This window comes from Pygocentrus nattereri, chromosome 14, assembly GCF_015220715.1.
Source record: "Pygocentrus nattereri isolate fPygNat1 chromosome 14, fPygNat1.pri, whole genome shotgun sequence".
In the NCBI taxonomy this organism is placed as follows: domain Eukaryota; kingdom Metazoa; phylum Chordata; class Actinopteri; order Characiformes; family Serrasalmidae; genus Pygocentrus; species Pygocentrus nattereri.
The window spans coordinates 21,044,167-21,070,433 of record NC_051224.1 but is presented as its reverse complement, the minus strand read 5'-3'; the positions used below and the strand labels follow the sequence as shown (position 1 = coordinate 21,070,433).

General features: G+C 40.5%; 1 protein-coding gene across 1 annotated transcript; it reads right to left on the bottom strand.

The window, feature by feature from the left end:
- Positions 1–279: 279 nt before the first annotated feature.
- On the bottom strand, positions 280–25,919 carry LOC108427305 (glycine-rich cell wall structural protein 1.0). The gene is made up of 25 exons (XM_037544911.1): positions 25,853–25,919; positions 19,208–19,255; positions 18,614–18,655; positions 17,274–17,327; positions 16,889–16,906; positions 16,700–16,771; positions 16,438–16,527; positions 16,253–16,282; positions 15,897–15,932; positions 12,907–12,957; positions 12,736–12,786; positions 12,513–12,551; positions 12,362–12,418; positions 12,187–12,237; positions 11,840–11,884; positions 11,395–11,439; positions 10,380–10,439; positions 10,161–10,208; positions 2,609–2,641; positions 2,422–2,481; positions 1,794–1,862; positions 1,365–1,397; positions 923–967; positions 760–816; positions 280–475 (listed from the first exon to the last, which is right to left on the bottom strand). Exons 1-25 carry the CDS (start codon positions 25,917–25,919, stop codon positions 471–473), a joined length of 1,206 nt encoding a protein of 401 aa, XP_037400808.1. The 3' UTR covers positions 280–470.
- Positions 25,920–26,267: the final 348 nt, after the last annotated feature.

The window sequence follows — 26,267 nt, the reverse complement described above, 5'->3', positions numbered from 1 at the left end:
ATCACATATACACAAACTAGTTCCAATAGTGCTTTAAAAAGCAGATTTTTTAAAAAAATAGTTTGTTGGAAAAAGGTTGGATTTCTCAGTCTTTAAATGTTTTGCGGAAATGACACAATGACTAGTCAGAGCCGTAAATAAGGGCACATGTTTAGTCTTAATAAGAATTAAAATAACAACTGAAAGTAGTGCGTAAAAGGTTTTAGTTGGATACAGAGACCAACAACAAAACCAAACAATAAACAACAACAACAGCAGAGAAGAGGAGGGGGCGGGGGGTGCAGGGGGGGCAGGGGACACAAATCAAGAACATGACCATCATCACTACACTACACACACATGACCAAACAAAGACCCAAGACAAGGACAACAACAGGCCGATGACAAAGACACAAACTGCACACTGATGAAGGACGTGGGGGGTACAGAGGGAGGGGTGAAGCCCAATTCACGCCAAGTCACATCAGACATCAGCCTACAGCAAGACAGAGGGAAAGCAGGTTGGACAAAATATTAAACAAGAAAGAACATAAACAGCAGAAAAAACATCAGACCATTCCATCATGACCACCTGTACAGCACTGAAAATGACTTATTATATATTCATACATTCCCATATTTGAAAGTGGTTGATGTAAAATGACTATAAATACAGTCTAAAAACAACAACACACTTAATAAGGCGACTTATTTCGAACAGTAGCACATACAGCGGAAAACAAACAAACCCAACGTCCCCACATCCTCCTTATTTCACACCTTTAATTCTGTTTCCGTAAAAACCGCCCAGGCCGTACTTGCTGCCATCCTTCGCCCCTGAGAAAGTCGACAGAGTAAATTCATATTCATTTCTCATGACCAGATCTATGGCTTCAATTACTGAGAAAGCTGAGTTGATTCAAATAGGGGGAATAAATCTCACCTCCATAGGGAGCCTGACCTCCAGCCCCAAGAGCTGCCCCATAACCTGCACACGGACATTATCGATTAGTATATTCAGAACAGCTTTAAACAGTACGAGCTACAGTAAGACATACTGTATACTGTGAGCTGATAATGACATCAAAGCCAGGCTGAGAACAGTTATGAATCTAATCTACGCATTGAAGATCTATGTTTACATGTGTGTATGTTCTTGTAGTGCTATACTTGTGAGGACCCCATGTCAGCTGTTATCACCGCAATACTTTTTTTATTTGAAAACAAAAAGAGTAGCAAAATTGCCATTTGGATACTGAGGTCAAGGTTAGGTTTAGGTTTAGGTGTAGTATTGTTTAGCTACAGTAATACTGAAATCAATAGAAAGCTATGGACGTCCTCATATGTATTACAAGACAAACGTGTGTGTGTGTGTGTGTGTGTACCTGCTGGCTGTGCTCCATATGCTCCTCCATCTTCTGCAAAGCAATGGAAAGGTCAGTCATTTGAATAACAGTAAAGGGGCAGATTTACTAAGAGATGTGCCAATTATCAACAATCTACTGACACTGTGTTTTGATGTTTTTCAGCTCTTGACATAATTTGAAAATGCCTGTTGTTTTTTACATTGTATATAAATTTCATGATGAATGGACCAAAAGAAACAGCCCAAAGTTTCCATTGACTTACAATTAAAAGTAAAGAAGGTTTTCTCCTTCTCCTGTAAAGTTAACATTTTGGAGATACGAGGTTTTGTTATTTCTCTTTCTTAAAAACAGGAGAAATTATCAGCAAGAAACAATATTTAATCTGCCCATTAAAGATATTACAACAGACACACACACACACACACACACACACAGCAGTTCACTCACCATATGCTAACTTGCCTCCATCAGTTCCTAGATTGAGCTGTTGTGGACCATAGCCATAGCCATTTTCAGCTGGGGGTACACAACAGATACGAGAGGGGCAAAATAACAAACACCACATGAAATCATAAACTCTCTGGCCATTTTAACATAAACACCTGCTACATAGTATGTGCACTTTCTAGGGTTCCAGCTACAAACTAGCCGATCTGTTGCTTCACAATTTATCAGCCCCCCTCTACCTCGTCCACTGTTGCAAAAGGACCACCTTAGGACCCCGCCCACCAGATATTTGAGGTGTCATTAGCAACACCACCATACTTGTACCAGCACAATACCCGCTACCATTCCACTACCATATCAGTGGCCCTGCTGTGCTAAGAATGGTCCATCACCCAAATAACATCTGGTCAATGGTGGTCCCTTTCCATTAATGAATGGGGTGGAGGGCAACTGATAAATTGTGTAGCTACAGATGGGCTACAGTCTGTAACTGCATATCTTTAAAGTGCACCTTTATGGTAGGTATATCAGACAAAATAGTCGGAGTATTTTACACCCACTGTAGTTTCACGATCCAAAATGATCAATAATTACTGTTTCTCTCCCTCATTCATTCTCTCTAACTGACCTTCCAGTCCTGCAGGAATCACTGGTGCTCCATTGTATGGAATCTGACCCACTCCTCCACCTGTGCAAGACATGGGGGCCTTTAATTAAGACTAGTCCAAATAGTTGTAGTAAATCTTATAATTTCACTACCTTATCCATATGGCTCTGATTAGAAAAGGAGAACTACAGTATGTGGGTGAATTTACCAGTCACAGGTTCCAGGACTCCACCGGTACCACCTTAAAGAGAAAAGGTAGATGGGCTTTAGTCACCGTCCCAGTAGAGTCACTGTGGATCAGGAGTCCAGTTGATAATGTATTAAAAAAATACACCATAGCATGCTTTTCTGAACATGCTGTGGCATCATTTCTGCCTAAAAACACTAAACAACTGCATTTCACTTCTGTCAGAACAAAGCCTTGTATCTCCAATATGGTGACTTTACAGGAGAAGAAAAAACATACTCCACTTTTAGTGTAAGAGTTTTTTTCTACGTAATTTTGGGCTGTTTCTTTTGGTCCATTCATCATGAAATTTACAAACAATGTAAAGAACAAAAGGCATTTATGTCAAAAACTGAAAAATGGCAAAAATGCATATACAAGGTTTTGTTCAGACACCAGTGATGTTTGCACTATTTCACTCTATACAGCTAATTTTAGATGTTTACTCAGCATTTTAGAGAGTCTTTTATGATAAAATAAGCCGCTCTGATGTGGAATTTTGCTCATTTAAACTTATCAAACCTCAAAAACTGAAATATCCTGAAATGTATTGAGTATCATGAAAGTGCTTTCAAGTATCATGATATTATATCTTTGCCAAGTTGCCTACCCTTACATCTAAACCAGTATTTCTAAATCCGGATGTTTTCTAGCCCCACATTTCAGTGATTTCCTTCTATCCCATGTCACCAACTATCTTTTGTTCACTATTAAAGCATTCATTCTTTTCTCTTCATCGCCTCTCTGACTTGTCTTCGTGAATTCTTCTGATCTCTCCACCAGAGCTTCACTGTTGTAGAGCATTCGTGTTGAGTCAAATCCTCAAGCAAATTCTTACGAGACAGGGAAGTGAGCGATTTGCATCGACATTTGAATTGCACTTGGACACACAGACACACTCACATACACACGCACAGCTTTACCACATGCAGTCGTCGTAACGCAGGTGTGTATTTACCCAGACTAGCATCAGGTCCCAGGCCTGCTGTCTGCCCCACATAAGGAGCCCCTCCATAGCCACCTGTTTTGCTTTGATGGCCAAGTCCAGCAGACACAACAGGCTGGCCACCAGTAGCACCAAGCACAGAACTTGGATTGGCGCCTCCTATAGACAACACACAGTGACTGCATCAAGGAGCACCCACACATTCATAAAGGGCAGTTAGGAAATTACACTGGTCATCAGTCAGGAAATGGTCTAAGTAGATATGCTAGGACAATGCAGACAATGCAACAACCTATGAAACATTATAAAAGATTATGAAATACACGTTGATGTGTGGATTTGTTGTTGGTGTGTCCCCTTAAAAAGTGCCTTGTAATACTCTGTTATGTACTTAAGCAATAGAACACTCAAAGTCGTGTGTTATCACGAAATAACATCATGGCTGAGATTTGGTCGCAGTAGATCATCAGAGCCGTGATGCTATAGCGTTAACACATGACTTTGAGTGTTCTATTGCTTTTATACAACAGTTAAATAAATAAAGTAAGAGATTAATAAACTGGGCTGTGAACGCGGCATTTAATATGTTTTAATGTTCAGTTCCTTCAGCCAAATTATAGTTCCTTAACCAGCAGCTTGTTGCTATGTCAGAGTAATGAGCTCCGCCCACTCGCTGCACAGTCAGCAGTTCGCTCTCCAGCTCCTTACACTAAACTCCCAAACTCTCGTCACCACTGAGCAGCTTTTCAGTGGCAGCTCTGACAGAAGAACAGCTAAACAACCTGGAATCAACCAGAAATGAACTGAATACCATTCACCAAACGTGGAGTCTGATCTTCAGAGTCTGATCTTCAGAGTCTGACCAAATCAGACTGAGCCATAAAACTCCCGAAATATCAAGTTTAGCTCAGTTTTGTCATTTTTTGCCAGATCAATATTAATGTTCTTTTGCTCCAGCCAGTCTGTAAAGCATCTTACAGCCCATTTTGTTTGGCTATGGTACTGGGTTCATTTCTGGCTGATTAATTCCAGGTTGTTTAGCTGTTCTTCTGTCACAGCTGCCACTATAAGCTGCTCATCTGTGATGACAGTTTGGGAATTTAGTGTCGTCTCATCTTCAGAGTCTGACCAAATCGGCTGTCGGTCAGATGTGATCTTAAAAGTGTCCATTTTCTGTTTGTGGGAAAGTAAGAAGTAAAAAGGTTCAAATGGCTTGAGCGTCTCCTACAGCAATAAAACCTGTTGCTTAGCAACGGCGTCTTAACGGAGTGATACAGTGTTTGTGAAAAACCTGTGATGTTATGGCGAAATAACAGCACGGTTAGAACGCTTCTCAAATCAGCCTGAGTGGCTGGAACAAACTGCTGTGTAAACATAATATATATAAATATAAACATTTAGAAAGCCTGCAGGACACCATACAGACCATAGGAGGTGATATGGCGTTCACAGTTTTATTGTAAAAAAAAGAAAATGCTTGCTGCACAGACAAAACTGTAAATGCTTGTGGTGCTGTGACGGTGATAGAAAACTGCAGTAAGCAGAATGATTTGATTAGTCCGGCCCTAAAATCAATGATTTGATTTAACTCCAGCTCTAAAATCTTCTGCTACGAAGATTTCATCAAACAGGATGGAAACAAACTTGACCGGTTTGAAAGACCCCCTCTTACCGTACTTCGCAGACTTGGCATCGGTGCCTATTCCCAGTGCTGGAGCGCCAAAGCCTCCAGCTCCCAGGCCTACAGCAGTAAAGACACATCAAATAACCTAAGCTGCTGAGTTCTACACACAGAATAATGCACAGTGCAAAAGGATCTCTCATTGAGGATTAGCTGAGATGTGTTAATATGTATGGTACAGCTGGAAGGTGGCAGTACCTTTTATCAGTTACCCTCATTAAGAAGTATGAAGGTTTTGAAATACAATAAATCAACACGCTTCATCACTTTATCCTTTCTTGGTGGATAATTAGTTACAGGTGGAATCATAAGTTAGGAACTACCCATATATCATTAAAGAAGCAGACATTATAGGCACACATGCTAACCTAATACATAATCATGATATGTCGAACATTAAAAAGAATTTCCAACAATTTTTCAAAATGTCTGCATAATCAGATGGTTGAGATACACCAATCAGACATAACATTATGACCTTGTTTCTACGCTCATTGTCCACTTTATCAGCTCCACTTACTGTATAGCTGCACTTTGTAGTTCTACAGTTACAGACTGTAGTCCATCTGTTTCTCTGATACTTTATTAGCCCCCTTTTTCCCTGTTCTTCAGTGGTCAGGACCCCCATGGACCCCCACAGAGCAGGTACTAGTGGGGAGGTGGATCATTCTCAGATCCTGACCACTGAAGAACTACAAAGTGCACCTATACAGTAAGTGGAGCTGATAAAATGGACAATGAGCACAGAAACAAGGAGGTGGTCATAATGTTACGCCTGATCAGTGTATAAACAGAGTCATTCAGAGTGCTTTGGTGTAAGATGCCTCATTTATAGTGAAGCTTAAAGACTAAAGATTTCTTTACAGTGGTGGTGATAGGAACCAGGGGTTGCTATGTCTACAATACAAATATAGCCATTTTATTTGCTATTCAAAGCCACCAGTGAACCTGAAATTACATCCAACGGGGCCACCCAGGACTCCAATTGCCAGAACTCCTTGCTGCATTCACATAACTCAGGACTCGAACCACCCATCAGCGCCAGACTTTACAGTTCACATACCTGCTCCTTGTTTCTGTCATTTGTTAGTTTAATATTTAAGCCCAGACTTTAGCTTATGTTCCTTGTGAAGTATTGTCACATTCATGTGCATATCGATCATTTCTCCCGTGTTCCTGACTGCTGTCCAGTGTATAAACCGTTTTCTTGTTTATGACCCTGATTCTAGCTATAGCCTTTTGTTCTGTTGGTTTTCTGTGTTTTGATTTTCTGCTTTTGTTTATCGACTGTGATGTTGGACAACAGCTTTGACAATAAAGATCAAACCTCTGCTGCGAGCATCTGATTTTGTCTGCCAGCGTTACATTTCTTTGGGGACTATTTTGCCTTAGAAAGCCAATCACATGTCCCTTAACCATGAATGGATTAAAATAAATTGATTAACCTACTATTGAATGAAAAAAATCAATTTTCCTCACTTTACAATTAAAATAAAAGGGTCAACAATGAAGGGCAGAGTTCATGCAAGTCATTAAAAAGCATGTACTTGGTCACTAACTCTTAAACCTCTCTTAAACATGTTTAAACCTCTTCTTAAACATCTAGTATCATTAGAATTTGCAGAAATATGTTGCCTACAAGCAACATTGCGCAACAGTGGAATGGATTTAGCCCTTTACCAGCCAAGTCTCACCACTTCAGGAAACAGGGCTCTATATATTTCTTCCTGCCTCCAAGCAAAGGATCCCTGCACATATAATTATTTTAAAAAAATGTTTTTGAATTTAATAATCAGGTCAATTTATGCAAGAAACATGAATCAAATCTTTTTAACTGCTCTCCTAATTTGTGCAGTAGAGGGTTAAAAAAGTTTTTTAGGCCAATATTTTATCAGCTAGCATCAATCAGTGTCTCAGACGTCAGGCTGTGTATTTAGAACTACTGCATATAATAACCTTTTGTTTTGTGAACGAGCTTTTAGAGGCATTACACACCTCAGATGTCTGGTTCCTATCACCACCACTTCGAACAATTCTGACTTGGTTCGTTTCTCTGGAACGAAGCATTTCACATCGAACCACTCAGAGCAGCTTTGTTTACACGCTAACCAATAAACAATGGACATTTTGAAAAATCTGTGGCATTTAAGGGTCTTACAGGGCCTCAACTTTTGACTCATCCCACAGGTGAAAGGCCAAAAAACAGTGACGCTGTATGACTTGTTTCCTTAAAACTTCAAAGCACTCTCTGGGATTCAACTGCAACTGCACAGACACCAAGAAAGTTGTGAGAAACTTTAAGTTTACCTGCTCCCAAGTGCTTAAAGTGTTTAGTTAGACTCAGCTCTTACCAGCCTTGCCTCCAAGCCCAGTGCTATCAGCTAACGCTGCTGGATAGCCAACCTCTGTAACATAATTATAATTCCCATTTGATTATAATTATGCCTGCGTGTTAGTACAGTGCTGAGACAGTGTTATAAAGGCATGATCACACTCACCAGCTCCATAGCCACCATCATATCCATTAATGCCATACACATTGCCATAGCCTGTAGAGAGGGGGGGTGGGGGGTGGGGGCATGGCTTGATTATTTCACTGCCTCAAATTATGCATGGTTTAAAATGTATATTACAAAATCTGCCTCAAGTTGTATGTAAAGCTTTGTGTAAAAAAAAAAAGAGAGAGAGAACATGATGTTTGTGCCCTCTTAAGAATGTGACCAGCACTGGTTAGAAAACGATATATTGAGAGTGACGGCAGCAGCTGTGGACGGCCTGTGGTACACAGATGCACACGCATACACATGCTGATAACAGTTAGCAATGCATTAGCAGAAGTCTTCTCCCTCAGCTGTCTTAGCTTATCTAAACAACAGGACAGCAAGAAAGACTCGAAAATGCTTTTAACTCTCTGTATGCAGGTAGAACACTGATATGAGCCTCTACACCAGAGGTCACTAACAGGCGGACCGCGGTCCGAGTTCGTTCTCGATAAACATTCAGTACACTCAGCACCGTGCAGAAGTCTTTGGCCATCTTGGTCTTAGGCCAAATGATATGAAAAGCTGAACAGTAGGTGTGCTGGCTCAACCATTTCCAAAGCCCTCCTTGCAGTTACCATGCAATACCTAATTTATCGATTCAACTCTTCATTAAATTTAATCTGGTGTGCTGTTGATGGAATTTAATCCAAGAAACAGCTGGAGAGCACTGAAGATTAGCAAGAAGGAACCAAGCTTTTTTCCCCAAACTTCATTCTTCTAACCAACGTATTAACTTTTTTAAAAAACAAAAATCTTGTAAGGTTTAACTCTATTTATTAATAGTATTTAGCGTTATATTATACAGGCAAAACATACTGCAGAAAAAGACCGTTTTAAACAATTTAGGACAATTTAAAGATTTTTGCATAGTAATGTAAATAAATTTCTGCGCGAAAGTCTTAGGCATAACATTATATATATATATATATATTTATACACACACACACACACACACACACACACACACACACACACACACACACCAGCCACTTTATTAGGTACAACTTGCCAGTAAAGGGTTGGACCCCCATTTGCCTTCAGAACTGCCTTAATTCCTCATGCCATACTTTCACAAGGTGTTGGAAACGTTCCTCAGAGATTTTGGTTGGTTATTTGAGTTACTGTTGCCTTTCTATCATCTCGAACCAGTCTGCCCATTCTCCTCTGACCTCTCACATCAACAAGGCATTTTCGTCCACACAACTGGCCGCTCACTGGATATTTTCTCTATTTCGGACCGTTCTCTGTAAATCCTAGAGATGGTTGTGCGTGAAAATCCCAGTAGATCAGCAGTTTCTGAAATACTCAGACCAGCCCGTCTGACACCAACAACCACGTTCAAAGTCACTTAAATCACCTTTCCTCCCCATTCTGATGCTCGGTCTGCACTTCAGCAAGTTATCTTGACCACATCTACACACCTAAAGTTGCGGCCATGTGATTGGCTGATTAGCTATTTGTGTTAACAAGCATCTGTGTATGTACACACACACACACACACACACACACACACACACACACACACACACACACACACACACATTAATATACACACACATTAATACACACACACACACACACACACACCACAACTGGCCACTTACCTTTATCTACTCTTTTTCCATTTTTAGCTCCACATACCTTACAATTGCACTGTGTAGTTCAACAGTTACAGACTGTAGTCCATCTGTTTCTATGCATACTTTGTTAGCCCCCTTTCACCCTGTTGGTCAGTGGACAGGTCTCCTGTAGGAGCACCAGACAGCAGGTGTTTGGTGATGGGTCATACTCTGCACTGCAGTAACACTGACGTGGTGGTAGCATGTTAGTGTGGGTTGTGTGTGGTTTTAAACACTGTGTCCACTCACTGTCCATTTTATTAGACACTCCTACCTTGTCATTTTACATTGTAGAGATGAGAGACGAAAGCTCATTCGCTGCTGCACAGTTTGTGCAGGTTTTTATTTGGCCCTTCATCAGTGGCCACAGGACGCTGCCCACAGGATATTATTGACTATTCTCAGTCCAGCAGTACTGCTGTTTTTGATCCACTCACACCAGCACAACACACACTAACAGACCACATCAGTGCAGAGAAACAGATGGACTACAGTCTGTAATTGTAGAACGACAAAGTGCATCTATACAGTAAGTGGAGCTGATAAAATGGCCAAAGAGTGTAGATCCACTTACTGAAGTGGCCGGTTGGCGTATATAGCATAAAATATATTACAATTACCACATTTTAATTTAAGATCAAAGAACAGCACATGAAGGAGAAATTAGCAAAAAATGAATAGCACTATTGTGAAAATGAGACAAAGAGAAAGAAATGAAGGTGAAATAAAACACAAATGGCCTTACCAGTCTGTTTGCCCACTCTACCAACAGGTAATCCACCCCAGCCAAGAGCTAAATCAAAATACACAAAGCCTTTCATTACTCCAGTATTAGATTGGGACACAATCATATAGTGTGTCTGTATATTCAAAACATTTGCTTCAATCTAATATAATAAACAGGTCTGTTTATAGGACTAATTGAAAGTGCAGATGATCTTTATGATTCGTAACAGTTTCATACCCGCTTCATAGCCGTTAGCTATACCGGCTCCTGGATAGCTGCCTGTGCCAAGGCCGTACCCTATCAAAAACAATCACACAGGCTTTAAAACACACTGATATTGAGACAGTCGGATAAAACGGCGCTCCTTGATAGACATGTGAGTTGCACGGAAACTGTGGAGCAGAAAATCATGGTATTGTGTAGTTGATATAATCACAAAGGACAGCGTATAAAATGTATAATTAGCATCTATTACCACATAACCTACCCCTAACCTTAACTACCCTACACATAACCTACTCTACATCTACCCTAACCTTAACTACCCTACACATAACCTACTCTACATCTACCCTAACCTTAACTACCCTACACATAACCTACTCTACATCTACCCTAACCTTAACTACCCTACACATAACCTACTCTACACCTACCCCTAACCTTAACTACCCTACACATAACCTACTCTACATCTACCCCTAACCTTAAATACCCTACATAACACAATACACACTGTCCAGAATGTACACTGTGGTTTTATCACCTACACTTTACCCCAATATTACATACATCACTAAACAGCATGGTAGAAGAGCCTGTGGAGCCAAAAAAACAGTGACACATGACAAACCATACAAACTGTGTGCACGTCTGTGATAACAGCCAAAGTGATTGTGCAGTGATAAAGGAAAGTGAACTGAAAGGTTACACGCACATACAAAATGAGTGCTCAGCAGCACAACAAATTCAAAAAGGGGAGAAAAAAAAGAGTGGAAAAAGGAAGTGAGGGTTGGAGCATGGGAGTCAAACGCCTTGAATAAGAGAGGTATATGTAGGGTGTGTAGCCAGATCAAGGTGAAGCAGCAGAAGATCCATAGTGAATGGTGGATTTTTACAGGCCTAAATCCTTCATCATCTTGGCAGAGATTGCATTGACTAGCCCAGTGATTTAGGACGTTAAAAATACCACCCTGTGGCTGGCATGCATGTGGACACACAGCCTATGACACACTTTAGTTAGGGAGTTTACCGGTCTTGGATAGTTTGTCAGCCTTTCTGCGGAGCACGGCTCCTCCTACACCATACGGATCAATAGTAAGTTTAAAAACACACCATCAACACTTCAACACAAATCACACTCTATGTGACCAAGTTTTAAAAGGAAGCCTTGCGTTGAGATGGCTCTCCCCACAGGGAACTCAGCACTGTATACAATTTACATCTTCATGATATGGTATTAAACTCAAATGATCATGTATGTTTAATTCAATGAGTATGAGTTCATCAGTGGTTCCCATTAATAATCACAGCTCTGACTGGTCTCCATTGGTAACTATCAAGCCTTTTACAAGCTAAGGATAGAAAGGTATATGCAAAAGGCTTTTCTGGAATAGTGTTGGGAACTACTGGTATATGCAGTGTAGGGTATTGCATGCTCATATAGATTGCTAGAAACAACTTTGGCAGGCTTTTACCTTTACCTCCTTGTCCATTGACTCCTATAGGCCCTGGTCCATAACCTACAAAGCACAGCGCTCATGACTAGCCACTAAAAAGATCATTCTCTACAAGTCTAGTGGCAAAATGATGAAATCTTCTGTAACAGTTCGTAACATCTTCCTCTGTCTTTTGAGACGTAATAACAATTCTTAGCTAAAAATAAAGGCAGCAAGATGCAATGACATGCAATGGAGGTTTAACATCGCTTCAAGCTCTCCTACTACCGGTCAAGACTCACTGCTATATTGATCATTCAATAGTGTCGACTCTGCAGAAACACAGTGTTTAATCGACAAGTATGGATATGGCTGTGGTGCTTTACCGTTGCTTATAACTCCAGCTCCATTAGACACTCCTGCCACTGGGCTGTAGCCTACAGACCACATTATTAGTTAACTATACGTCACATTCAGAACTAAAAATAATAGCAAACATGATCATAAATTACAATACAATGGCACAAAAGTCAACTATAAGGCACACACATGCAGGTTTACCGTTAGCTTTAGCTCCCTTTCCATTTCCATTAACAATCCCTGCTCCAGAGCCATACCCTGATGGAGATCACAACACTGGGGTTGTAACAACAATTTAACAGCATTTTATAAAACTAAACAGTGAAGTGAGACTGAAGAGCACTGGTTTTACCTCCCTGTCCATTGGGTACCACTGGTGCTGGGACGTAACCTACAGACCAAGACAACAGATGCTAGGCTCAAGCTAGTGTGAATAATCTCCTTACATTATTTAACTCCCCCAGAGGTCATTCCGCTGGACACAGCTACACCTCAAATACAACCTAAGCCACTAGCCAATGAGGCACCACTGTATCTACACACAAACATAAGACATACAGACACCAGAGAGTTACCATTGCTTGGAACACCTTGTCCATTTGGTACTCCTGGAGTTGAAGCATATCCTAAAGATCACAACACGGGTTACAGAAGGAAGCTACAGGAGTACAACATCTTATTGTTTTTACTACGGGACATTTGCAACTGAACTGTGAGTCTCACAAATGAATGCAAAGTCCTTTTACCATTGCCTTTTTCTCCCTGCGCAATTGGAAGTCCTCCTCCATGCCCATTACCTACAAACGTACACATATCAACCAACAAGAAATGGTATGTCTTGTGAAAGGAAAACAATCACACACACACAGTTAAACTCAAACACAATGCATACAAATATTAAATGATGGCAAGACAAAAACATAAGTAGCTTTTCAGTTATTATGAACAATAATAACTTAACCCTTGTGTGGTGCTCAGGTCTGTGGGACCCATTTTCAATGTTTACTAAAAGAAAAAAAATGATACGATTTATTATTATTTGACCCTCAGATTCTTGGCCTTTGCTCATTTTCTGTGAGGAATATATAAAATAACTGAACCCACAGGGAGTAAAAGTGTGGAGGTGCTGTGTCATTCACTATGTTCTCCTCCTACATGGCCTGCTGCGAGTGTGTGTGTGTGTGTGTGTGTGTGTGTATGTGTGTGTTTGTTATATATATATATATAGACACAAGCTGCTGACTGGCTACAGCTGCTAAAGGAGAACCCTACGCTGGACACTTGTGATATTTTAAACATCTGGTATTTTTACATAAAGAGTTGTGGCTGTATCTAAGTAACGAACACATGGACACCACATAAGGGTTAATAGTGCTTTTATGGCGAGATTTTAGCTCGGCTAAACTAAAAGTAAAAGCTCTTGCTGGATAGAACATTAAAGTGGTTCATACAACAGATGATGCTTTTAACAGTGTAAAAGGTCACAAAAATGTCACATTAGCTGCAGCTGTGAAAGACAAGCTATACTAATCCAGAGAAAATACAAACCCAGACAGAGGAACTAAAGCAAGCAATGGACACCTTGTCTTACATACACAAAATGCAAATTCAACAAGCATCTAACACATCAACGTGTTTGCCCTTTAGTGCAGAAAAGGAAGGAGAACCAAGACTCTTGCTCTCCTAAAAAAAACCTGACCCTTTGAGACTTCTGCTATCTTGCATACATGGTATTCATTCAAGAGAGCCTGTAATTAAAGGTATGGTTTTTCCAAAGGGAAGCAACAGAACCTGCACAAAACATGCAAAAGACTTGCTTCTTTGCCAGATTTTTACTCATCTGTGCTTTTTGCATAAGTGTTTCTATGATTTATTCAGTCTGCAGCCAAAGGAAGTTGTTTGAAAGTACAGGTCCTAAACAGTTTGTCAAAGTTCCTTCAAGACTTGATCACTGGTTTGATGATCAAAGCTTCAAGACTTCCCTACCAGTCTTTGAAGGGACAGCCAGAGCTGTCTGAATCTGAGCCTGTGAAACAGCCGGAAGTCTCACTACTTCTCGTTCAGATGAAGTAATACAAAGAGGTTAAACCTTTAAAGCCTTTCCATTTTAAACTGAAACTGCGGCTCCTTGTGACTGAATATAAGCAGTGTGAAACACCATCACTAGCTTCAGGTCCACAAGGCCCAAGTGGCTTTTATAGGTACTGAGCTAAAGCTAGCTTTGCTCCTTTTGACTTGGGATAGCTTTAACTTTTAGTAGCTAATCATTATGAGTGTGCATATACTGAGTACTTTGAACATGGCTCAGTCAACCAGACCGACTAGAACTATCCATTTCATAATTGATACTCTGATGGCTTGCTGGTTATTGATCAACTGTCAACTAATTCACATTCATGGCATTTGGCAGAGGGACTTACAGTTTTGATCATTTTACACAGGTAGGTGAAGGTAGTGTTAGGAGTCTTGCCCAAGGACTCTTATTAGTATAGTGTAGGGTGCTTATCCAGGTGGGAATTGAACCCTAGTCTACAGTGTAAAAAGCAGAGATGTTACCCACTACTCTACACCAACCACACATATTGCACCCCTGCATCACACATGTGCCCTTAAATCACATCAAGTTATTAAATAATCTCAAGTAGACTTGCCTTTGTTTTTGACACTTCTGTCCAGTTTTACAGATAACAGTATTTAACAGAAAGGCAGAAACCGCTCTGTTACACAGTGACAACCAGCACCAATATTACTGGCTGAAGAATGAAAGCACTGACCAAACCAATGGGTCCAATGAAGGAGAACCTTTAATGGTGGGGAACCTTTCAGAAACTCCCAAAAACCACACAAGAACAGCACATAAACCCAGCATTTCTGCTGGTGTTTGCTGAAGAATGCAGTGACTGTCTGCTCTCAGCATCAGAGGATGATCAAAAACATGCACATGAACAAAATGCAAATGCATGTTATTTTAAGATCCATTATCCACATCTACTGACAAAAAAGACCCAGCTAACATTAGGGGGCCTGTTTTCACACACCTGCACACAAAAGCCAGGGATCACTGTCGGCTCCATCAAAACATTTGTGACGTAAACTGAATTGAGAGATGTGGAAAGCAGATGCGGTAAAACTGTGTGGAGGGGCAGGTTATGCTACAAACCAACATTACAGACACAGTAGAGTAGATAAAAAGGGAGTGGATACAAAGGACACATACAACTTCAAAAAGATTTTCATTTTTGTTTTTACCCAGTTTGGAGGTCTCAAGACCCTGTCCTGTGGGAACAGCCCCGGCTACATCACCTACTGGTGGCATCAGGTACCATAACCACAGTCTCCATACATTCACGAAACAGTAGAGCACTCATAAAGTAACAAGGGCAGATGTGTCTCACATATTTCCATAGAGGTGGTCATTTTCTACTAAAAAAAAAAAAGGCCTTTTTCTGATCTCCTTGATTGACAGTACCCAGTGAGTACCCACCTTGGCTGATCATCACAGGAAGACAAGGAAGATTTCACAAAATAAACAGTGTGAGTCTATAAAACACATGAAATTACAGGAGCCACACATTCAGGACACAAAATGGAAGAAAACATTCAGCAAATGAAATATTACGTGTGCAAAAATGAAACACAATAAAAAATGCCATGACTGGAAAAATATATTACCGGTTAGTCGTTAATCACAAGGCCCAATGAGAGTAAAAGTCTCGCTTACTGCGAACTGACTTACCACGTCCAGCACTAGGGTATCCACCGGCACCGTAACCTAGCAACAAAACAGGATCAAGGCCAAGGTTAGTGCAAATGGGAATAAACAAACTACTGCTCCATCTTTCACGCACAACACACAGTTACACCCCACCCATATAAATCAACACCATGGCATTTAATCATAGCCAATGAAAAGCATATATCACAACTTGTGTTACTATCATGGCCCAATCTTAGTTTTTGGATTAGATCAGACTCACGTCCCCAGGTGCCACATGGTAAGGAGACATAGTGAACTCAGCTAAGCACACTCATACTCACACAACCCACAGAGGACACACTGACAAAGACATAACCCATAGAGGACATACTCACCTGGCTGGACTCCATAGCCATTAGTGTATCCTGAAGGAAAGCAGACAGTGAATTAATTCATTCTAATAATCAATTAGGCCTGATCTTATTAAGAACCCTTTCTGAAAATAAGCAATACTGCTAGACACTGCAATAATATTGAAATATTTGTTGTTTATTACTATTTTTTCAAGAAGGTCTCTCACCTCGCCCTCCTAGCTTTCCTGCCTGAGACCCCAGGGCCACTCCCAGGCCGTTTCCAAGTCCAAGTCCAAGTCCTGTTCCAAGACTAGCACCTACAACCGAAACCAACCAGAGCATCCCAGAAAGGGGTCTGTTTACAAATATCACCTGTACTTTAAGGTCTCTCTGACCTGCATTTGAAACGAAGGGCACTTGAAGCTTTATTTAAAACATGCACGAAATGTTTGATGGCAGAAAATATGGGAAAGGCATTATTATTCCTACCGAAACCTCCTAGGGCTCCTCCGTAGCCTTGTTTTGCACCTCCTCTGCCTGATAAGGGCCTGTATCCTCCCGCTTGAAGAAAACAACACCATACGAATTCTTATGGACATATTTTGCTCATTATATACAACAATGTTCCTATCCTTCCTTTACCACCAGCACAATGAAGATCTAATGACGTCAACTCACCTCCAAGGTAGCGACCAGCTGTTTAAAACAGAACACAGGAGAGATTAAAGCAATTACTGTTATTAGAGTGTTATATTGCTAAATTGTCTCTTTTGTAACAAAACCTCAAATCTCACAAAGATTTATCATGAAATATAAAGGGCATCTGGCATTTTCAACTGGTGTAAATAGTAAGTTTACATAGTAAATAGTAAGCTTTATATGACAGTAACAATATACTTAAATACACTTAAATATGCTCAAATACACATATCAGTAGTTCACAGGATAAAATACTACATCACATGTAAGAAACTGTTGGCAAGGACATGCCTACAACTTTCACAAGCCCCACCACCCCTCAGCCAACACACACACTTCAGTGGGTGGAAGTCATAGTACTTACTGCCTGCCTTTCCAGGTTTCCCTCCATAGCCACGGCCTCCGAGAATACCAGTGCCTAGGGAGGAAAAGTGCAGAAAGAGTGCAGAGCAAGCACTAAATACGACTTGAAGAAAGCAATATGTATACAGTAGCGCTGGGCGATAAAACGATAACGATATAACTTCCCTCAATAAAAATATAAGAAACATTCGATATAATAGAGCATTCTCACACTTACACATTGTGGCGACAGCCGTGGTGGCGTTTTCTACTGCAAGGAAAGCGCCACTACTCTGCTGTTGCCACAAGAAGGTGCACTTCCCAATTTTTCTGACATGATTGGGGGGCTCAAGGAGTGAAATGAGTCGCCAAATATATTACATACACTACAAAACACGGCGTTATACATTGCCTGTCTGAATGGAGCAACCGGCGATCTGTTCTCCTGTGACCAAGTGTGAGTGACAAGATCAGTGGTGTGGCTGTGCTGACCTACAGTGAACTCACCTCTTTCCGTACATGCTAACCAACTTTAAATCACGTTAAATCATGTCTGCTATTCACAACTACAGCACTATTACAGTGTTCAGACAGTCATATTTAAGTACTGCATTCCCAAGCAACGAAAGTGAAAGTCAGCCCTGAAAGGAAAAGACAGCCCTGATTTAAACAAAGCTAAACCGAGGTTGACTGTGTGTGGCATTCAGAATGAGAGAGTGCTAGCTTCCAGGGCTAGCTGTTTTTAGCAGTTGGCTAACTTGATGCAGCGCTCTGTCACTCGCACAGCACAGTAACTTGCTGATTTCACTTTAAATGTGCCTAAAAGGAGCACTCTGTTTGTCTGGTGTTGATATAATGCAGTTCACCCCTTAAACTACTACGATAAAATAGAGAAATTCAGACGTCGCTAGCTGGTGTTTGAATACTGTGATACGCTCTGACATGGATGCGGTAGGAGCACTGGCAGTAAGGTGGGTGGATCCATCACTGACGTGCCGAACCAGCTAATGTTTTCTTTCTTAAATGATGAATGTTACAAAAATTGCAGCCGTGTTTTTCTAGCTGGTATAAACAGCTCACCAGAAACTTTCTCCCACTGTCCCATGACAGATTTGTGAAATGTTCCACTGTTTGGTGAGTGTTTGTCATGTTCTGAGCAAAAAGGATAGTTTAAAACAGAAATTAACCACCCAGGAGCAAAAATCAGCCTTCAAACTCGAAAGTAATAATGATTTATCACAATATGTATCAATATCAACTGATATGAACATTTTTATCATGATAACACTTTTGGCCATATCGCCCAGCTCTAGTAGTCAGTAGGGAATGCCACAATATAGACAATGTCACAGCCTCACAAACCTCCAGGCTTTCCACCAAGACCAGCAGCACCAAGAGCAGCACCTTAAAAATAAAACAAAAAATAAATGAATACTCAGGAAGAGCTACCTCCTGTTCATCATAGGTGGAAATGAGATAATTACTGGGACAAATACTTGGATAATGTAATTGTATAATTACTGGCATAATTACTAGGATAATAACTGGGTTAGGTACGTTTATAGTTATGCATTTGGCAGATGCTCTAAGCCAGAAGAACTGAATCATGTTACAGAGGCAGGCAAACACAATGTTAAGAGTCTTGTCCAAGGACATATGGAGTGCATGCCCAGGTGGGGAATCGAACCTTAGTCTAGCATGGAGACGCCAGCAGTATAACCTACCTGGGCAAGCACTCCATGCCAATACGTCCTTGGGCAAGACTCTTAATATAATGATTGCCTACCTCTGTAACATTTTTTTAAGATGTTAATAATACTGGATATTTTCAGGAATAATAACATTGATTTGTGGACAACATTAGGTAACTACAGAGATAATTGCTAGGTTAATTGAATGGGATAACAAAATACTGGATTAATTACTGGGTTAACAAAGTACTGTGCTCTGTTTTACCTCGACTCGGTACCAATCTCCCCAGGCTTCCAGTCTGAGGCCTGACGCCTGATAAAGAAAAAACACAGAGAGCAGGGAGCGAGAGAGAGAGAGAGAGAGAGAGAGAGAGAGAGAGAGAGAGAGAGAGAGAGATGTAAGGCTTTGAACTTGTACTAATGTGGCCTCTTCCATGGATGGCAGCAAGTCGATAAATTGACTGAGTGACTGATATTACTGTAATTAATAAAACAGTGAGTACACTGCTTCAACATGAGGTGTAACATCAGCCTCTGGGAACGTAAAGTAGTGAGACAGTAAGCGTCAGGCCGATTTAAGACAGACAGCTTCTGCTGATAAACAGCTCCATGATGGCTACTAAATGATGTAAAACTGTGCATGCATTCAATGTTTTCCGCCTCTTCTGTGAGCGTTTTATGCCTTTCCTCGTTTGCATTTCTCAGGATGATGGCAGGGCAGCTTTCATGGCCAATAAAGTATGATGGCTGACGTAAAATGCGATTAGCTGTGCGAATGTCGTTGGGCTCAGAGCCGACTCAGCACAAACTGGGAACAGGCCTCCATTGATGCGCACATGCGCTTGGACAAATGGATGGACTGTGCATGGGTTGTAAAAGCCTCCGCTCGCAGCTGGTTGTCAAATTTTGACCGCCTCTGCCACCTCCAGGCCGAGGCCTGTGATTTTCAGCCATAGTGGCGAGACATGAAATACGGAGGGCTTTTATGCTGCGGCTGCGGATGCTACTCTGTGAACTTGCCAGTGTCCAGGCAACTGAGACGTGCTTTGGAGTTTTTTTTTCTCCCCTATTTATCAACTGTTTCAAAAATCTCACATACAGTTGTTATGGTCTGCACGAGCAGGGATTATGAAAAATATGCTTGATTTACACAAACCATATGATAAAAGACAACGACAACATCCCAGCATCTAACAGTTTTATAGGCCACATCTCTATTGCGGTACAGTATTGCGTGCCATGTCACACAACCCCTAATCTGTCATTCATGTAACCATCTGTGGTGCTGTGTGTAAATGGGGATTAGGAATAAAAATCTGTGGACTGAAAATACATTTGGTGACGCAGAACTGCTGCAATGAAATAGAGTATTAATCCATGAATTGACTGAGATGACAATCTATTTGCCAATGCAAAGTAATCCCAGCGCTCTGTTGGGATGATTGGCCGGATGCTGGGGCCAGTGTCACAAAGTACTGTGGGACAGTGGCTTAATTGTAATTCTAGTACAGTAAATGTGCAAAAATTGCTAAAGGCAACTAAAACTGAATCGGAAAACTGTGCCACCACTGCGGGAAAATACTGTTGTCACCTCACTCACATTTTTCCCTTTGACACGTTGTTTATTAGTCAAGAATTTGCAGTAATATAGTCTGTCTGTATGCTTTGTGTGCCTTAAAACTTAAAACTCATACTGTAGTCTCCCTCAGATACACTCTCAAAAACTAAAAATACTAAACTGTCACTGGGGCAGTTCCCCTCTCGTCACTGGTTGGGACCCTCAGTGGTTCATCTCAGTACCTTTAGTCAGGGAACGTAACTGAAACATAATCCACTGAAATGATATTTTCTAAGCTGTACTCACTACACACACCCCGTCTCAGCTCCAGTGTTGTACCTTTGAGGGAACACTTCCATTGTTTGTACCTTGATGAATGAAAAATGTACCTGGACAGACCCTTCATTTCTAACAGCGTAGGAGGTTACCTAGTGAGGGCACTGCAGAGGAACAGATAGTGCCATACTTCAGTGGAATTTGTCACATTCAGATTTTCACTGTTAGAGCTCAGGGAAAAGGCATCCTGACCCTTTTCCCAATGCTGGACTACACTCCTACAAAAATAAAGGTTTAAACATTTCTTGGTTTGGATGTACAGTTCTAAGGGGGGGGCAGTGCTTTAGGTTGTAAAAAGGCTCTTCAAAAATGGTTCTTTAAAGAACCATCCACTGAAAGATTCTTTTGGGATTTAAAAGAAGTTCTATACTTTTTGGTCCCTTCATTTTTAAGAGGGTAGACTGGAATATCCAGCCCACCTTTTATCGGGTAGCACTTCCACACAGATCAGACGATTATGAAGTCAGAGTGTGGATCAATGTCCTTCAGTTGCAGCATCGGTAAAGAGGAGAATTCAGATATATGAACATTCATAGATGGATCTCATTAAGGGAAGCACATGTATACTGTATATCAAGACTACATCCAAGTCAGTGCTGCAGACACTAATGCACAAGTAGATAGATAGATAGATAGATAGATAGATAGATAGATAGATAGATAGATAGATAGATAGATAGATAGATAGATAGATAGATAGATACTTTATTGATCCCAAAGGAAATTTAGCTGCCACTAGCAGACACACAACACTATACAGTAACCGTAAATGGGTGTAGACATAAAACAAGAATAAATAAACCAGATCCTATCTACAGGCATATATACAAATAGAAAAAAAAAATACCACAGTCTGTGATAATATCTATCACCTGAGATGAGAGATGTAGTGCAATAATGACTGTACCAAAATTTCGCTAGATTACAGCCAAACGTGGCTAGATTACAGAAAACTGCACTACCAGTTTAACTTCAACCCCTTTTTCCAAAAAGTTCAGATGCTTTGCAAAACGTAAATAAAAACAAAATGCAATGATGTGCAAATGATTTAAACCCTATATTTAATTGAAAATAGCACAAAGACAACATATCAAATGTTGAAACTGAGAAATTTTATAGTTTTTTGAAAAATATTTGCCCATTTTGAATGTGATGCCAAAAACTCGTTCCAGAAAAGTTGGGATGGGGGCAACAAAAGGCTGGTAAAGTGTAATGCTAAATAAATAAAAAAAAAACAGGGTTAATTGGCAAAAGGTCAGTATCATGACTGGGTATAAAGAGCATCTCAGAGAGGCGGAGTTTTTCAGAAGTAAAGATGAGGAGGAGTTCTCCACTCTGTGAAAGACTACATGCAACAATTTTAGAATAACGTTTCTCAACATAAAACAGCAATAGCTTTTCATCATCTACGGTACAGAATAACATTAAAAGATTCAGAGAATCTGGAGAATCTTTGTATGTAAGGCACTTGCTGGCTGTGATCCTTGGCAGCACCGCAAAGTGGCACCGTAAACATGGCTTACATGATTTGCATATCATTGCATTTCATTTTTATTTACATTCTGCACAGCGTCCCAACTTTTTTGGAAATAGAGTTGAACATGTCCAGATTAGCTTTTGCTATCAAGATACAATCACACAAGACTAGTTATTTTCACACCTATTACCTATATGTGACAACTATCATCACTGTTTAGAAGAGAAGGACAGTTTTCTTATTAGTTTTGCACAGTATTAGATGACTAACCTTCAGAGATCAAGCATTCACTATGCATTTAGATGAGGAATCCCTGAGCAATAGTGGATAGATGAGCTTTTATTTTACACTAGCGTTTATTCCTAACTAGGTCTGCACAAACATTACATTAAAATCCTGATCTGGATTCCTTACTCAGTACAATTTAATTCAAGAACAGCAGCGATTCTAAAGACCCCAGCAAGCATCCCATGATGGTAGCATGCTGACCATGATGAGTGTGTCACCATCATAACCAGGCCTTTTTCTTGTGAGAGTTCAGCTCAGCTAAGTGCATTTTAGCTGCAGTAGCCACAACCCTTCTGCTTCACACCACTGCTGCATGCAGAGGTGGCCCTGTATTTTAATATTTCATGCTAACGTTAAAACCTTATTCTCTATTTAAGGAGCTCTATTGTTATTGTTTACTATCTGGTGTTGACCAGAGGAGGATGAGTTCCCCTTTTGAGTCTTGGTTCTTTTCAGGGTTTCTTCCTCTTGCTTTTAGGGAGTTTTTAACTTGCCACCGCTGTGGGAAAATACTGTTGTAACCTCACTCACATTTTTCCCTTTGACACGTTGTTTATTAGTCAAGAATTTGCAGTAATATAGTCTGTCTGTATGCTTTGTGTGCCTTAAAACTTAAAGCTCATACTGTAGTCCCCCTCAGATACACTCTCAAAAACTAAAAATACTAAACTGTCACTGGGGCAGTTCCCCTCTCGTCACTGGTGTGGGACCCTCAGTGGTTCATCTCAGTACCTTTAGTCAGGGAACGTAACTGAAACATAATCCACTGAAATGATATTTTCTAAGCTGTACTCACTACACACACCCCGTCTCAGCTCCAGTGTTGTACCTTTGAGGGAACACTTCCATTGTTTGTACCTTGATGAATGAAAAATGTACCTGGACAGAACCTTCATTTCTAACAGTGTAGGAGGTTACCTAGTGAGGGCACTGCAGAGGAACAGATAGTGCCATACTTCAGTGGAATTTGTCACATTCAGACTTTTCACTGTTAGAGCTCAGGGAAAGGGCATCCTGACCCTTTTCCCAATGCTGGGCTACACTCCTACAAAAATAAAGGTTTAAACATTTCTTGGTTTGGATGTACAGTTCTAAGGGGGGGGCAGTACTTTACGTTGTAAAAAGGCTCTTCAAAAATGGTTCTTTAAAGAACCATCCACTGAAAGATTCTTTTGGGATTTAAAAGAGGTTCTATACTTTTTGGTCCCTTCATTTTTAAGAGGGTAGACTGGAATATCCAGCCCACCTTTTATCGGGTAGCACTTCCACACAGATCAGACGATTATGAAGTCAGAGTGTGGATCAATGTCCTTCAGTCGCAGCATCGGTAAAGAGGAGAATTCAGATATATGAACATTCATAGATGGATCTCATTAAGGGAAGCACATGTATACTGTATATCAAGACTACATCCAAGTCAGTGCTGCAGACACTAATGCACAAGTAGATAGATAGATAGATAGATAGATAGATAGATAGATAGATAGATAGATAGATAGATAGACAGACAGATAGATAGATAGATAGATAGATAGATAGATAGATAGATAGATAGATAGATAGATAGATAGATAGTTTTTTGAAAAATATTTGCCCATTTTGAATGTGATGCCAAATGTGATGCCGCTGTCGCCACTGGCGATGCTCATGGAGGCTTGAACCCGGATTTTTCTGCAAAACTGCTATGCGACAACGCCTGTTTTAAAAAGCGGTACATAAATAAACCTTTACTTGACTTATCAATGTGACCATTCACACACAAGCTCTCTGCATCGAGCACTGCATGAATGACGATAGAAGTGAGGCCAGGTTGTCACACTGCCTAATTTTTGATGTTTGCCATGAGCTGAATGCCACTAGGAGCATGTACAGAAGATTTGTACAGGTCAAGCATCATTTTACTTGCATTTTAATAGAAGTTTCACATCATAAAGCAATTTATTTATGCATTTGTTTATATGTTTGCATTGGCCGTATTATATATACCTCACTGCTGAAAGTTTTGCTTTACAGGGATTTAGTACATATAAGTACTTTCTGTACAAAATTGGTATTTTGAAAAAACATAAATAAATTGTGATGTGAATTTAAGCCAAAAAATCCCATTGTTTCCGGCTTATTCCTAAACATTTTTATTATACTCTCAGAAAGACACAAAATAGTTTTTTGTGTCACTACCAGAGGTGGACGAAGTACACAAACCAGGTACTTAAGTTAAAGTTAAAGATGCCCAAGGTAAAATATTACTCCAGTAAAAGTAGAAGTTCCTCCCTTTAGACCTCCACTTGAGTAAAAGTACAAAAGTATTTGCTTTCAAATGTACTTAAGTATCAACTGTAAAAGTACTAAAAGATTAATTATGGCTCTAATGTCCTGTTATCGTTTTTATAACAAGACTCTTACTTTATCAGCTCGTTTTAGGTGAAAATCCTCCAGTGTCTCTCTTGATAAACCAGTCTTTTAATAGAAGGTCATTAATTAGTGACGCCGATTTGTATTAAAATTATCATAATAATAAAACACTGAAGCAAACAGTTTCCATCAGGTAGAACCGAGTGGCTCTGAAATCACTTTTTACAAACAAGAAAAGTTTCAGTGTAAGATTTATTTGTAACTTATATTGATCTGTAGGTCTCTGTTCATAAACATAAACTAGCAAAAACAAATTTACTATGAAATTAAATGGTGTTTGTAGAAATTCAGAAAAAAGAAACACGATACCCTGATTGGTGCTCTTGCTTTGCGCTTCTTTGCTTTTTAACTTGTTACGTTTTTATACACACATAAACAAAGAGGAAGGACAGATTTCTCATAATGTAGTGGAGTAAAAAGTCAGATATCTGACTTTGAAATGTAGTGGAGTGAAAGTAAAAAGTCGTCCAAAATGGAAAAACTTCAGTAAAGTACAGATACATGAAAAAAACTACTTAAGTACAGTAACGAATTACATTTACTTAGTTACTGTCCACCACTGCTAGTTGCTAGATTAGTTCAATGCATTTCATGCAGTTTACACACATTAGCATGTATTAGCATGGTTACTGACTTAGAAGCTCATTAAAAACTAAGCACTAACTTTTTCATTTCAACAAAGTGTTAAACTCCAGACTAATATCACTCAAACCCTCAGAAACTCCTGCTTCCAGAACTGTGTTCTGTACACCATCTTTCTAACACAACTGCATCTCCATGCATCTCCAAGCACCTCAGATGAACGTGCCCCCCCCCCCCCCACCCCCACTGCTTCTTACCTCCTTGTAAGGTGCACTGTGCCAGCCACAGCAGCACTGAAGTCTGCAGGAGCCTCTGACCCAACATGGCAGCCAACAGGCAAACAGGCAGATGCAGAGAAGGATGGGCAGCCGAGCGGATAGACAAGGACGGATGAGCTGGCTGACTTCGGAGACGCAAGCAATGGCCAGTCTCAGTGTCTGCACGCCCTTTAAATATGCTCTAGACTCCTGTGCCTTCCCTCCACCAGAGCCCTGCCTTCTACCATGAAATTGGGCACCACTTAGTCCAACCAACTGCCCTGTGTGGCTCTCCTTGTGCCACCCCCCCCCCCCCCAACACCCCCCCCCCCCCCCCTCCCAGACTGGACCAGATCTCCAGACCCAGGGGAAAAACTCAACCAAAGATGCTGTACACATTCAGGCCATTCAGGTG